Raw genomic sequence first — 16,814 nt, 5'->3', positions numbered from 1 at the left:
CTCTCCCTCTCACACACACAGCCCCCTGCTCACCCTACCTGCCCTACACACACACACACACTCCAGCCGACCCTATCTGCCTGCCTCTCACACACCTACATACACAGCTCACCCTATCTGCCCCTCTTACACAAACAGCCCCCTGTTCACCTTACCTGCCTCTCCCTCTCACACACACAGCCCCCTGCTCACACTACCTGCCCTACACACATTAGACATCCCCCAGCTAACCCTGTCTAATTTATATTTTGTCTTTAATATTGGTTCTTATGGCACTTATTCTTTAAAATTATTTTTTTTTAGCATTTTCATGTTTTGTTGCTTTATTTTTTTATTTATACCTTTTAGTTTCATAATATATATATATATATATATATATATATATATATATATATATATATATATATATATATATATATATATACACTCTGCACCATAAAAAAATAGGCAGAGCTAAATTATGCTAATTATGTGGGTTTGGCAAAGTGGGTGGAACTTTACGGCAGGGGGTGTGGTAAACATTTTCATGCGGGTAATTGTCCCTGGAATTTTTTTTCAAATGTTGGCAACTATGCATGTAAACGGTAGAGATTTGACCCCCCCCCCTTAATTGCCCCTCCTTTCTGCTCCATATTTCAAATGCTTTGAGGCATAAGTCAGAGGCACTATACAGCATGGGATTGCTCTACTTAAAGAGGATATGAAAACATACACCATAATGCACCTCAATCAACAGCTAGTTTTCTAATATCTGTGATATATGCTCCCATGCAGCAGACTCAGCTCACAGCAACTTCTATGTGGCTAAGAAATAGGCTGTCTATCCTGAAGATTGTGGGGGTAAAAAAAAAGAAAGAAAAACAATAAGCCTGCTGTATTCGTTTTGTTGTTCTATTAGCAATATCATACACATGTACATGAACAGTTTATTTAGGTTACTGTCATTAAAAACCTCTTTGTTTTTGTAAAAATTGTGTTTTGTCCTACGCTCCCTAGAGAGGGCAAAAGCAAAATCTGTAACCTAGGTTTTGAAAATACTGCATTCTTAAAAGTAATGTCATTTGCAGCATTTTCAGGTTAAATAATTTGCTTTTTGTCATCCTCCCTAGAGAGCAAAGGAAAAGCACAATTTTCACACAAAAGCAAGAGGTATTTAATTTCCTTTTAACATCCAAGGTCAGCAAATTGTGTTTCTCTCTCCCTCTGTGCCATACCTACAGGTCATCATCATGTGTAAATATCACCTAATCTACAGCATGTGTACATTTACATGCTGTTTTTATGCTCATTGGCTGTATAAATGTAATGTCCTAAGCTGCGGTAGGAGCCGTGTTATACTACCCAGGTGTTGGGTGATGCAGCATGCAGGGAGCCATACTCTCTTTGGTGGGCACGCTAGGAGTAGTGAGGCTGCTGATGTGAGGACAAGGGGCTGCGCTAAAAGATCTTTGGCTTAGGGAAGCGAGTGGCCTGTTTGCTTTACCCTTGTTTGGAAGTGGGTGTGCTTAGTTTAGCACCTTTTGTACTTTTGCTACTGAAAGTGACCCTGACATTCTGGCGCCAACCGTGAATGGTAGTTGTTAAAGGGTCATCTCAGACTCCCATTCAGTGCTTTGTTATTTTGTATGATGACTAAAGTGTTCCTGTTCCTGACCTGTCTTCCTGGACTTGAACCTTGAAAAAATTCTGGCTAACACAACTTGTCCAACCCCTTTACTAGGATATATTATCTATGGATTGCTTTACTGTACTGGCTAAAGACATCTCAAACTTTCTCCTAACTAAAGATTCTGTTTTATCCTTCTGTTCTGGTGCTTGGTTCTGGAGGCCTTTCTATTACTATCTATGGATTATTCTACTGTCTCGCTGATGGGTTCCTGAAGTCCATCCTCCGCTCATTTGGTTCCAGACACTGAACCAGGTAATTACCTAATTACCTTATAAAAAATGTATTATGTGTCCATTTAAAGCAACTGGGCCTCAGTATAACCTTTAATCGGTCACACTCCAAGCAACCTAAATTGTTTATTATATTGGTGGAAATATATGAATGTATTTGGTGTATATATTAGACACATGCAGTCCAGGTGTTTAAGACATTTTTACAAATGCTAATCATCCAATGTAGATTACATCTCTCCTATGTGAACCCTAATTGCACTTAATAGTGCACAGTGCTGCATCTTATTACTAGCTAGTCCTAAAGGCCAAGAAGGGCCCTGAATGCATGGGCGTGACTAAATATTGAGATTTATACTTTATTTTACCTGCCCTTTAATTGCGTAATACGTTAAAATTATCATGCAATGTGCCACAGTGTAATAAATACACATATTCACTGTGTAATTGACAACTGTTTTTATTTTCTTAATCATGAAAAAAAGATTTAAAAAGTAAAAAATATTTATTTGTTGTTTAATCAGAAATAATTTACTAGTGAACACATTACAAATAGGGGCATCCAGCTATTCATAGGTTGGGTATAAGCATCTGACATTTCATCTTAAAATCTGTTACACAAATGGGACACATGAAGCTGTAAGTAATATGATTCATATGAAAGATACAGGTAATGTCAATACTCAAAGTTGTCGATACATACCTTGGAAGTACTCACATAAGATGTTGTTTCAAACCTCCTCCTCCACAACTACATCTGGTGGTACTTCCCACAAAAGTCTGGTGAAGGTTAGTGTTAGGTAATTTTGGAGGGGCAGAATGGAGGGAAAGTCATGGGTTTTCTTTAGTTTTTTTTAGGGTTAGAATTTTCTTCCTTTGAAGCTTTGCTGAAGAAAGTTATTTGTTATGACCTGAAGGAGCAACCGCCATTCTCCAAGGGGCTTTGTCACTCATATAAAAAGCTGTCATCAATTCCTCTGAGGCTATAGTCCATGGCCAAAAGGCCAACAGAAAACCCCTTACTCCCAGTTTCCCACTTCCTAGTTCTCAACAGCAAAGGATATATAGATTTGAGAAGCAAAAGTAGACCATGGAACGTTAGGTTAGATATGCAAATGAGAAATATATCTTCTCACACTAAAGCAAGCATTTGCATATCCTACCCAGAGTTCTCTGGTTCACTATTATCTCACCATACGTTAAATGAATATTGACTTTACCCTGGTTATAAGCTTCACAAAGTAGCAGATTAAACATATCTTCTGCTGATGAGAACTGCCTATATATGACCATTAACATAGACAGCTGTATATATTATTGGTCATTTGCCTTTTCCCTGTTACCCAGAAACAGTATCAGTAGTGACAGTAGAGAAATGCAATTGAAAACACGTGAATGTTTATAATAGTTGTAAGGGTACTTGGGCAAAGTACCTCTTGATGTAAATAAGTGTCCAAAAGGGGTTAATAGTGTCCGGGTTTTAATGGTTTGGTGGTTAGTATTGGTTGGTGGTTTCAGTAGTGTGGATTATAACATTGATATGAGGGTTATGACAGTTTAGGGGATAATAGCAGATAGGGAATTTTAGCTGTGGCAGTGTATTAGTATGGGGGTTGTAGCAGTTTAAGGGTTAATAATGTTAGGGGGTTATCGGCATGGGGGCTATTGTAATGAGGGTTGTGGTAGTTTAGGGGTTCAAAGTAAGTTTACAACATGGGATTAGGTAGTCCTGGTGAGTACTGTTAACAATTGCATCAAAAGCTTGCACCATCTTCTATAAGAAACTTGTAATAACAAGGTAAATGTGTCTAGGACGCTAATTAACATCTCCTGTTATAAGTATGAGGTTTCTTAATTTAGCCATGCTCAAAAAATGTAATTTTTTAACCAATTACTTGAAAAAACTACATTTGATCACATCAAAGTCTCTCCCACCCTGTGTCCCTTAACTATAGTCACACATTCCAAACACTGAAATACAAACAATGGTGACACATGCTGTAACTAACTCTTCTATTTTGTGTATAATCTAGCTGTGTGCTTGCAAAAGAGTGCCAGACTTGTTGTATACACAAAAACTAAGTGCCAATTTTTTAAAATTGTAATTTGAAAAGCATAAAAGTCTATAATTGCACGTTTTTGGTAACAATATTAACTATAAACTTTACACTGGGAGACTACTTGTGCCTAGTTATAATTTGACTCAAAGTCTATCGCAGATTTTGTTAGTAGACACTAACTGGTTCAGTGATGTGCCTTTTTGAAAAAAAAATAAAGCCTAATATTATATACAACATCTTTAAATGTAACATTTTAGTGTGCTTAAAGGGATATGAAAACCATTTTTTTTCCTTACATGATTCAGTTAGAAAATGCAATTTTAAGCAACTTTCAAATTTACTCCTATGGTCAAATTTTCTTCGTTATCTTGGTATCTTTATGTGAAAAAGCAGGAATGTAAGCTTAGGAGTCAGTCTATTTTTGGTTCAGCACCCTGAGTCATGCATCTGATTGGAGGCTACATTGAACTTCAAATCAGTAAGCACTACCCAGGTGCTGAACCAAAAATGGTCCGGCTCAGAAGCTTTACATTCCTGCCTTTTCAAATAAAGATACCAAGAGAATGAAGAAAAATTGATAATAGGAGTAAATTAGAAAGTTTCTTAAAATAGCATGCTCTGTCTGAATCATGAAATTAAAAAAATGTGTTTCATATCCCTTTAGAATTATCAGAAAAATAAGAGTTTTTTTTAAATTCCTAAATTAGTGAATGAAGTTTGAATTACTGACACATGGATAGTATAAATCCCAGTAAATCACTTCCATCAGGTATATTCACTTGGAAAAAAATCAAATCTATTGCAGGAGGGTTCTTTACATCATTAGTGACTATAACTATAGATAAACTGTAAAACTATACTACCTTATATATTCATTTAGCATTAGGTAAATAATAATAATTTATCTTCATGTTTATTGATTTTAAAAAAACACACACATTTGTGGGACAATTATCACAAACATTTTAAATGTACGTATTTCTTATATTTTGGAATTGATTACCACTGTATATACTGTGAAACAGAGTTAAAAAAAGATATTTAACCCAAACATTTTCTTTTGTGATTCAGACAGAGTATACAATTTAAAAAAAGTTTTTCCAGTTTACTTCTATTATGAAATGTACTTTGTTCCCATGATATTCTGTGTTGAAAAGATACCTAGGTAGGCATATAGAACACTACAAGGAAGGAATAGTGCTTGCAAAACTGCAGCTATATAGTACGCTAGAAATGGGCTGCTCCTAAGCATACATATCTGCTTTTCAACAAAAGATACCAAGAGGACAAAGAACAATTGATAACGGAAGTAAATTAGAAAGTTGTTTAAAATTGCATGTTTATCTGAATAATGAAAGAAAAATTTGGGGTTTCATATCCCTTTAACCACAATCTTTGTAAAGGGAGCCAACATTAACGTCTCGTGTATTTTTTTCCCATATTTATATCTATCCCTCTTTTGGTGTTTAGTCCGTTGTCACAACAAAACAGTTCTTAACAAACTTAACATTAATTAATGGTTATTTATTGAATACAGACAGTTTTAGCCTTTTTTGTCTTGGAAGAAGATAATCACATAATCCTAGCATAATCAAATGAAGTCTGTCCACTATATTCAGAATAATATATTCATGTACAAGCCAAAGGTTTCATGCGGTAATCCAAATCATTCTGGTCTAAAGACTTGCACAGAACAAGTTAAATGATTATGAGTGCTGGTATACAATGGATCATGAACATAGTCTGATAATAGGTGTGGTTAAAGGGACAATAAAGTCATAATGAGACATTCATGATTTAGGCAGAGGATATCATTTTGAACAACTTTCCAATGTACTTCCATTATTTAATTTGCTTACTTCTCTTGTTATTCTTTGCTGAAAGGTTTATCTAGGTAAGAAAGGAACAGCAAAGAACCTAGAGGTGGCTGCATATATATACAGATTGTCATTGGCTCACCCATGTGCTCAGTTAGAAACCAGTAGTGACATTGCTGCTCCTTTAACAAATGATACCAAGAGAATGAAGCAAATTTGATAATAGAAGTAAACTGGAATGTTGTTTAAAATTGTATGATCTACCTAAATCATGAAAGAACATTTTTGAGTTTCATGTTTCTTTAAGCCTGGTATCTGATATCCACAAAGGCACACTTCTGTAGCCCTGTTATTGATTCAGTAGCAGTAACTGTTAAAGTTTATACAAAATCTGTGACTATAATTAGATTGTGTTAGAATTCTATGGGGTAAGTTTATCATGGTGCGGACGAACATGATTCGCTGTTGCGTATTATGTCTGCCGCACATCGATAAATGCCGACAGCATACGCTGTCGGCATTTATCATTGCACAAGTAGTTTGGGTGAACTACTTGTGCAATGCTGCCACCTGCATTCACTGCCAATCGGCCACTAGCAGGGGGTGTCAATCAACCAGAACGTATGTGATCGGGCTGATTGATGTCCGCAGACTAAGAGCAGGCGGACGAGTTAAGGAGCAGCCAGGGCCGGATTTACATCTCAGGTGCCTGTAGGCACAAAAACCTGAAGCGCCCCCCCACCCCCCCACCCCCCCTAGAAAAAAGTGGAAAAAATGAGGACTTTTTTTTATTATTATTTAGGACAACTAAAAATAAATATTAGATGTAAAATTACATTTTCCCTTTTATGGAGATACACAAATACACACACCAATTGCAATATTTGTTGTAATGGAAGCTACACCAAAAATCAATATTCACTTGACTCAAATGGCCATACAATTTCTATTATGTATAACAAAAACAAATCATGTTAAACTTTTAATGCAAAATATTCTAAAGAAAACCCTATTTAAAGGGACATCAAATGTGACAGTTTGCTGGGCATTTTATTATTGCACTAGTGCTTGCAGAGAAGTGTGTTAGCCTCTTGCAAAAGAGTTAAACACATAGTCAATGTCAGTTCTGAGACAGCAATACACATCTGTGCAGACCCAGATGGGCTCATAGGACATGTTTATTGACAAGCCATTAGTGTATTGCTTTTCTGGAGATGACTTTGACTATGTGCTTAACATTTTGTTGGAGTCAAACACAGTTTTGTGTAAACAATAGCAATATTAAAACTAGCAGCATGCAAGCTCATCACCATCAACAACCTGTGCAGCCAGTGGAAGAAAATATAAAATGTAGGGAAAAAAATCTTGTAAACTCTGATATTTTTGGTACAAACACACACAGATGTTACATTTATTTTGTTCTGAAATATAAATATCATATGATGTTGCTCTCAAAGGAAAACATGGAATGTTGTAGATTATATGTAATCCAGGGGTCAACAAATGTGTTTAAAATTAGAATTTAGAAATTCAATGGGAGGGGTTTAGTTTTAATCTTTGCCCCTCTCTCCTTCATGGCTCCCTCAACTGCTGTAACATATTCCCAATGAAACACTCGACTTTGTAGGCACCTGGCAGCACAATTCTTACTAAAATAAATGCCCTCATAAAAAAAAAAAAAAAAAAAAAAAAATTTTTTTTTTTTTTTTTTTTTTTTTATTATTGACAGGCAGGCGCCCCTCACTGCAAGGCGCCTGTAGGCACATGCCTACTGTGCCTAATGGGAAATCCGGCCCTGGGAGCAGCGGTCTTAAGACCACTGCTTCTTAACTCCTGGCCGAAACAGCTGGAGTTGAATCGAGCCCTATGAGTTGTTGTCTCTGAAAAAATTGTGTAGACAACTTATGATGTCCCTGCTTGTTCATTAAATAATTGATATATTGTTTTCTTTGTTATTCTTGTAGGGTGCGTATCAGCAGTGGATCTTACTAAAATTTTACCTTTGTGATGTCCACAGCATGGACGAAGCATTAAAAGGACGGTAAAGTCAACATTTTACTTACAGTAAATTGATTGGATAATCATGATTTTTTTAACAACTTTCCAATTGACTTCTATTATCAATTTTGCTTTATACTCTTGGGGGCCAATTTAACAAAGTCTGACGGACATGATACGCTGCAGACATCACTAAATGCAGACAGCATACGCTGTCGGTATTCAGCATTGCACAAGCAGTTCTAGTGAACTGCTTGTGAAATGCCACCCCCTGCAATGCCCCACCCCTGCAGATTTGCGGCCAATTGGCTGTCAGCAGGGGGTGTCAATCAACCCGATCGTATTCAATCGGGTTGATTGCTGTACACCGCTCAGAGGCAGCAGATCCAGTTAAGGAGCAGCAGTCTTTAGACCGCTGCTTCTTAAATCCTGTTTCCGGAGATGAAAGCTCGCGCTGAAACAGGGCGAGTTGGCCCTATTCGGGACATAGTAAATCAGCCCCTAGGTATCATTTATTAAAGAATAATCCTAGATGAGCTCAGGATATTTTAAGCCATCTGGCAGCAGTTTTTGCAATATTGTTTACAGCAATGTTATACATAGTTACAAACATTGCTGCCATTGACTGGTAAAGACACGTGCACGCTACTATGCTCCAATCAACCTACCTAGGTTTACTCTTCAACAAAGTATACAAAGAGAACAAAGCAAATTTTATAATAGATGTAAATTGGAAAGTTGTTTAAAATTGCATACTATGTCTGAATCATAAAAGTTTCATTTTAACTTTGCTGTCCCTTTAACTTAGTTCTGTAAGCACAATGCCCTGATGAAATTCAGAAATGCTAGTCTTACTTTTTTGTAATTAGACTAACTCACCTACCTAAATTTGCAACATTTAGCAGTTCCTTTACCTTTATTTTGACAATTGAAATTGCTTCTTTTGTCTGTTGAAACCACCACCTATATTGACAAAACTGAATACTGCTGTATTCTATGTAGAAAAAAACGATCCAGTGGGGGATTTTTGCTCATTGAGCCCCCCACCCTCCCGCATAATTAGTATTTCCATACCTATTAGACTTTGTATATATAGAGAGAGATAACAAGAGCAGGTCTGCTATTTCTGCAGGCTCCGCCCATTTAAATGGAGGTGATGGTCTTAATGAGCAAAATTAGGAATTTCAAATACACAAATAAACATAAAGAAACAATTTAGAAGTCATTTAGAAGACATTAACGTTAAAATAAATGACAGTACAACTCCCTTTAAGTCTTGCTACATGGCAGTTCTGGTAATGAACAAAACTATGCTGCAAATAAATTCTTTTTGGTGTGTTATATTTTAGGTTTGGGTTGCATTGGAAGAACATTCCATTGCATCCATCTACCACGCACATTGAATCCTGCCTTCAGCGTGGCAGCTTGGCTTCTCTTGTTGTCAGGTGCCACATGGCAGTACAGGGGACCGCCTCTACTCTGAATTATCATAGCTATCTTAATCACCATTATTCTAAACAATCCTTGATTGCGGTAATCCTGATGTGTATAACCCATCCGCTGTTCTGCAGACTGTTCACTCAGCACCCAGGCAAGCGGAGGGCCCACACCTCTTTTTCGTATACAGAGAGTAGGACATTTCTGGATACAGCGTTCCACATAACGCAGACTTAGTTCGTTACCCCCAAATCCCCACTCTGCATTAACGGGTGGCGCTTCATCTAGGGACAGGGAAGAGAACTGCAGATCCTTTGAACTGTGGAGAAAAGAGAGAGAGAGAATAAAACAATACTTATGCTAGAAATCAAGAAATTGGCAATAGAGTTTAGTTGTTTGGATTATTCATATATTCTTATTTATTAAAACACACTTTTTTTATCTACAGTATAGATAAAAAGGGCATATTTTTATTATACTTTACTTATTGTGGATAAGGTTATGCTGCTAGAACCTCACAGTTCAAACAATGAAAGGTGTGTAATTGTGTGTTTTCCACTGTCTTCAGCACTATACTGGTACGTGAGACAGTACAAGCTCTAATATATATATAGTACTGTATATATCAATGCTAAAAACAGTCAGTATCATAAAATGTGGAGTTCATGCAGTTCTGTGCTACCCCATTAATAATAATGGTTTACTTAAAGGGACATAATACTCATATGCTAAATCACTTGAAACTGATGCAGTATAACTGTAAAAAGCTGACAGGAAAATATCACCTGAGCATCTCTATGTAAAAAAGGAAGATATTTTACCTCACAATCTCCTCAGCTCAGCAGAGTAAGTTCTGTGTAAAAAGTTATACTTCACCTGCTCCCAGCTGCAGGTAAAAAAAAAAAAAAAAAATGAAGAAATGAACAGCAGCCAATCAGCATCAGCAGTGCTGAGGTCATGAACTCTTTTACTGTGATCTCATGAGATTTGACTTAATGCTCATGAGATTTCATAGTAAGCTTCCTTTACCTGATTGGTGAAATAATATGAGAGTTCATGAGGCTCATCCCCTAAGCTGTCCCAGGACAGACATACTAAAATGCTGCTTAGAAATCCTTTACAAAGGGAGGTGGCTACTGAGGAACTTTTGAGATAAAATATCTTTCTTTTTTACATAGAGATGCTCAGGAGATATTTTCTAGTCAGCTTTTTACAGCGATGCTGCATCACTTTCAAGTGTTTAAACATTTGGGTATTATGGCCCTTTAAGGTCTCAAAAAGTGATACATTTTACAGCCGAATTTTGGATGTTGGTGGCTGTCAGAATGAGACCTACAGCTTCATGTTATGCTGCCATGAGAGGTGCACAGCATTACATAGAAAGGGCATAGGTATTTGTTTATAACAAGATCAAGGTAAAATGGGTCTCTTTGTGCCCCAAACAAGACATTATTTGGGAAATATCTAAGAACATGCAACATGGGATGAACTTTGGAAACCCCTAATTAATAAGAATAATTTAAATGTGTTCAGCCATGAATGGTGTCATGTAGCAAAAAGAAACAAGTCCAGGTTATCTTCTTTAGAGAAAGCTGACATCCCCTAGGAGCAAATACAGTTAAATGACTTATTCTGTGGCAAGAAATTCAGTATCCTCTCTTTGAGCAATATTGTAACATAGCAGCAGGCATTAATGAACTGCAATAATAAATACAATATAATAAAAGTACAATAAAAAATCAATATAATAAGGATATGTGTTCCAAACTAATTATGTGGTTTCAAAGTGTGTACAAGATCCAATGGTCAAGGTATATTCATCTTGCCTCAAAAGGAAAAAAATGAATATATTAGTGAAGTACAGTCTGTACTGAATAAGTACACCCAAAACTGCCAAAGGGTAACTCATGTGTATAAAAAACCAAAACTGGCTCTGGAGAGGACATACACCTGGGTTTATACTGCCAGGTATCCAGTATTCATCCGGGAATACTCTGGTTATGATATATAACAAATATTTATTAAAAACATTAAAAAATAATATAAAAAGCCACAATATTGTTCCCCAATAATAGTCACTTCAATATCTGACCATTGTGTGTTTTTACTGAGCGACTTATACCGATACTCCAAGAGGATGGAAGTGCATTAGGTTGCAGTCACTCACAAACATTACCGCTAATTGTCGCAATTCCTTTCCTGGTGATGTGTGTTAAGGGGGCATGGCTGTAATTTATAGTTCCGACGTACATTTCACCGTATACATACAACGTTTTCAAGAAAGTGATGTGCGTCCACTCCTTTCCTCTTTTATAATTTTATTCCCCCGTTTTGGAAGTGGTCATATGTGAAAGTAGGATTCCTTTACATTAATCTGCCATATTGCAAGTGGGCAAAAGTTATTTCTTCAGTCCTTTCTTTTATTTATTATGTCTAAGTCCCAATTTTGGCACCATATATAAAAAGAACATAACTACGTTTTAAATGGGAATATCTATATAAGTGATCATCAGCTGGGTCACGGTCTAAGGATAATACATAATAAAAAGGTATGGACATATTTATATACCCTAAGAAAAAACTTTGATGATAATCGCATATTTACGATTTTGGACAATGCTATGTAAAAGAAAAATGTTTTCATAATGTGAATCTTATAATATAAAATAATGATATAAAGTTACAAATATGATTTGTTTAGAAAGAGAATCATAAAATAAGGGAATCATAAAACTACTGGTTAAGAACCAAATATCTATAATTAATTACTAATGATTTTAAAAAAAAAAATAATGTAGTTCAAAATCTCTATTTAAACCATTTGGGATAAATGTGTCCAAAGTGTAAATCCACTTTATTTGGATCCGTCCCAAAATATTAAGTTTATCACCCCCTCTCCCCCCAGTGTGGAATTTCTTTTATAATACCTATGAAATGGGTCAATTGTTTTAAAAAGGCTTGTTGTTCTGCCTATATAAAAAAGGTTACATGAACAAAGTAACATGGAAATCACATATTTACTGTTACAAGTTAACGGTTTAATGTCAATTCCCCCCCCCCCCATCTTTTGAGAAAAAGAATTTAGTGACTTCTGTCCCTTTTTTAGTGCTATGACATACATTGCAAGAGTGACATTTAACAGAGCCTCAGTTAACCAGTTGTTACTGGTTTGTCTGGTATAACTATTTGTCAGCTGATTTTGTATGTTTTTTGTATGCGGACCCCAGGCAGTTGCTCGCAGAGATCGGCAAACTTCTGGATCACCACCCCAGCAAACTTATTGCTTCCCTGGGTGGTGAGGCGGTGACAATAGAGAGCCGCGAAACTTTGATAGAGACGCCTCTGGATCCCAGGGAGGTGAAAATCGCCTGCGGGGATGTTCCAGGGCCCGGGCCTTCCCTGCAAACTTTGGGGCTTACGCAAACAGGGTCCGAGGCATTTCAAGATCATTTGGAGAGCCATGCTAAACGCACACTACCAGACATGACCCTGCCGAATGATGTCTATAATGCCGACCGCCATCTCGTTAATCACAGTATTTCTGTGGGGGGCTCGAAAACGAAGGGCACATTGTCGCCACTTTCCCTGATGGGGAGACAGCGCTTTTTATTTACCTCTCACTGGCTTATGACAACTGCGAGAAAAGGACAGCATCTATACTACTACTCCTTGAAAATCGGGCTAGGCTGTGGCACAGTAAATTTTCTTTGTTCCAGAACGGAGCTAACACTTGGATCTGGGGACAGACTTTCCTTGTTTTGGCCATCCGGTGTGGGTTAGACTCTTTGCGGCATGCAGCTACCAGAAGCTCATTCCAATCAGATATAGTGGCTGAGTATGGTGGACACAGGTTAATACGGGACTGCATCCTCCTGATTTCTTTATGAGCAGAATACTTGTGTCATAGTTATGGGACTCCTCAAGTTTACATACTACGGTTGTACCTTTCTTTGTATAGTTTGTTTAGGTAACATTAAATAACACAGAGTACTGTTGACACGCTAAACTTTGTGTTAATATATGCTAATTAGATTGTCTTGTGGGATGACGAAAATGTCTGTATACTTTATTACATTATATTTACAGGTTCCATAGAATTTAAACATTCCACCACATAATTTCTCTATGTTTGCAGGCTTTCATACTTTATGTATATGATTATGTATTGAGCTTAGGTGAGATTTGTATACAGGGCTTCTCGATGCCTGCGGCCGGGGCAGAGAGATGCCTATATTTATCAAATATATTGCTCCATAGCATAGTTCTGAATATAGCTTTGCACCATAATGCACATCATTGTATGTTAGTAAAGTTATGGTTTTTCGCCTTGTGCTAAAATTATAGATTTACTCCCAGTATTTTACCTACAATTGTTGCATATCCATGGCAAACTAATGTGACTTCAATACTACTTATATTTGAATATCTACACAGGAATGCTGTAATCATACTGCTGATTAATATCTATCCTATGCCCTGATTTCAGTCTCTCCAGGTTGTCCTATCTTCCAGCGCAGGCTGGACCTGCACTTATATTTAGTTGTACAACTTCTCGCCTTTATATTTAAAACTAGAACTGTATAACCCTTGGTATCTGTACCATCTTAAATTTCTAGGTTTCAGTATACCAAATAAAGCTTTCGCCTATGCCCAACTAGTCTCCCACACAGGCATAAGGTTCTGCCCTATTGCAATTAGTGTACTCTAAGTAAGGATGCAAGGTCCTATTTCATTCTTGTTCTCATTACACATTTAAATGTTTGTTTAGATGTCATTTAGAAGACTACAGTTATTTAAGACAGGCAATGAACCTTCACTCTTATATATATATTATAGTTTATTCTTTACTAGTCTTAAAGCCCGTGTACACGGGCCAATTTTTTATGTACCGCGGTTCCATCCCTCTCCCCCTCTCTCCCTCTTTTACCCCCCTCCCCCCCTCCCCCCCCTCTCTCTCCCTCCCTCTTTCCCCCCCCTCTCTCTCTCTTTTCCCCCCCCTCTCTCTCTCTCCCTCTTCCCCCCCCCCTCTCTCTCTCCCTCTTTCCCCCCCTCTCTCTCTCTCTCCCTCTTTTCCCCCCTGTCTCTCTCTCCCTCTTTTCCCCCCTCTCTCTCTCTCCCTCTTCCCCCCCCCCCTCTCTCTCTCCCTCTTTCCCCCCCTCTCTCTCTCTCTCTCTCCCTCTTTTCCCCCCTGTCTCTCTCTCCCTCTTTTCCCCCCTCTCTCTCTCTCCCTCTTCCCCCCCCCCCTATCTCTCTCCCTCTTTTCCCTCCCTCCCTCTTTTCCCCTCCTCTCCCTCCCTCTTTTCCCCCCCTCTATCCCCCTCTCTCTCCCTCCCTCTTTTCCCCCCTCCCCCCTCTCCCTCCCTCTCTCTTTCCCCCCCTCTCTCTCCCTCTTTTCCCCCTCTCCCTCTTTTCCCCCCCTCTCTCTCTCCCCCTCTTTTCCCCCCCTCTCTCTATGTAAGGGGCCTATAGGGTTGCCTAAGGCCTTCTTCACTTTCTGCAATTACTTGAGGGGTTAAGGGGTCCTCAGGGAGGTTCAGATGTATGGCAGGGGCTAAGGAGGCCCAGCTAACTTTATAAGAAGTCTCCCACAGGCCCGGCAGCCCAGGCCCCAATGTACCACGTGGACCGGCTATGTAGAATTTATGCAGGAGGGCCAAGAAGTGTGAGCGACTCCGAAGAGAAAATCTTGTGTTTTATGGCGCTCCTGCACTTCCCCCCGTACCTCCCGGTCTCTGTTGCGTGCGCGTGCTAACTTTATAAGAAGTCTCCCACAGGCCCGGCAGCCCAGGCCCCAATGTACCACGTGGACCGGCTATGTAGAATTTATGCAGGAGGGCCAAGAAGTGTGAGCGACTCCGAAGAGAAAATCTTGTGTTTTATGGCGCTCCTGCACTTCCCCCCGTACCTCCCGGTCTCTGTTGCGTGCGCGTGGGTTCGCGTGCGCGTGCGCATGCGCATTGAGGCTAAGTGGGTTGTCAATGGCTAGGGCTTCGCGTGCGCGTGCGCGTGCGCATTGCTAGTAGTCTAACGGCTAAGGGGTTGTCAATGGCTAGGGCTTCACGGGTTCGCGTGAGCGTGCGGGGGGCTCAAAGTGTGCGTGCGCAGCAAGGGGGGTCAATGGGCTCAAATCAGTTTGTTTGTGAGTGTGAAACAATGGGGCTCAAATCAGTTTGTGAGTGTGAAACAATGGGGCTCAAATCAGTTTGTGAGTGTGAGTGTGCGGTAAGGTTCACAAACAATGGGGCTCAAATCAGTTTTGAGAGTGTGCGGTAAGGCGCGTGCGCGTGCGGGGTGCTAACAAACAATGCTAAGTGGGTTGCGCGTGCGAACAGCTGGCCAAGGGTGCGCGTGCAGCGGCAAGAGTTTGTCTGAACTGCGCATGACGGCTTCAGACAAACTCTTGTCTTTTATAATATAGGATGTCATGTTTAACTATGACAATCATTTATGGCATTGGATGTTATACGTACTGTCTCTACATATGATATTAGTTGCTACATATTGGGAAGTACTCTTAGCTTTCCATCAATCTCAGAGATACACTCTTGCTCAGCCATTGTTTCTTATATACCAGTGTCTAATCAGATTTATTATAATTACCACACTAGGCTCCTTGTTGTTACTAAGCTCACAAGAATATTTACAATGTATAAATCGGTTGGTCTCCTACCCCCCATCCCTATATAGTGCTCTGGTTCTCTATGATTTAGACCAGACACTTATTTGGCGGTTTCCCTTGAGAATGACCGCAAGTAATAGTAATATACTTTATAATACCTAAGTTCTAAATTTCCTTTTTTATATTCATATAGTTTTTCACAGCAATGTTAAGATATATAAAACAGAGTACAAGCCATACACTATGATTACCCTTGGCTTTTTATAAGTTCATAAGTATACTACCCTAGTTTTCATTCAAAAGTTACACGGAGAATTTACTTTGTGAGATGTGAAAAATGTAGTAATATGAGTGCAAGCAGATCACACAGTGTACAAATAAATCTCAAGGGTAGTTTTGATGTTAAATATGCACTGTACATAACTAATCTATATTACTCAAATTGTTTTGACTCAAAATATTGTTTGAAAATGTACTAGTCTGTTAGCTACAAAAATTGAAAACTTGAGGCTTATTTTCGATATGCAACACTTCAAACTCTATATGAAGATATAGTGATTATTGTAATTTCTCTACCTTTATGTCATTTATATATTTTCTTCTTGTCATGTATTTATGCCTCAATAAAAAATTAATTATAAAAAAAAAAAAAATTCCTGATATAATAGGTGGACCTGGAGGGTTGGTGTCATTATTCTGTATTTTGCGATAAGAAATACATGTAATTGTTTTAAGTGAACACAGTGGCGTCACTAGGGGGGGGCGGGGGGGGCGGGCCGCACCCGGGTGACACCCTCCAGGGGGTGACACCAAAAAAAAAAAAAATTTTTTTTTTTTTTTTAATTTTATTGAAATTCAAAGAAATACAATGTTGAGATGCATAGATTATTTTATTAGAGGCTGGCATTTGTGAACATTAGTGGGACTGGGGAAGTTGTAGACACACAATTTTTTTGCCCCTTGAGCCAGTGCTGCAATTTCAAC

At 38.5% G+C, this 16,814-nt stretch overlaps 1 protein-coding gene across 2 annotated transcripts in view; it reads right to left on the bottom strand.

Moving 5' to 3' along the window:
- Positions 1-7,487: 7,487 nt before the first annotated feature.
- Positions 7,488-16,814, bottom strand: part of LOC128640068 (glycine N-acyltransferase) — a 309,564-nt gene continuing 300,237 nt past the window's right edge. For both annotated transcript variants that reach the window (XM_053692391.1, XM_053692393.1), the window contains exon 6: positions 7,488-9,530. In XM_053692391.1, coding sequence (XP_053548366.1) covers positions 9,113-9,530 — 418 coding nt within the window. In that variant the 3' untranslated portion in view covers positions 7,488-9,112. The remainder of the gene's footprint in view (positions 9,531-16,814) is intronic.

Source organism: Bombina bombina, chromosome 9 (assembly GCF_027579735.1).
Source record: "Bombina bombina isolate aBomBom1 chromosome 9, aBomBom1.pri, whole genome shotgun sequence".
In the NCBI taxonomy this organism is placed as follows: Eukaryota; Metazoa; Chordata; class Amphibia; order Anura; family Bombinatoridae; genus Bombina; species Bombina bombina.
The sequence above is the reverse complement of the archived record's forward strand: the minus strand, read 5'-3'. Positions and strand labels throughout refer to the sequence as shown.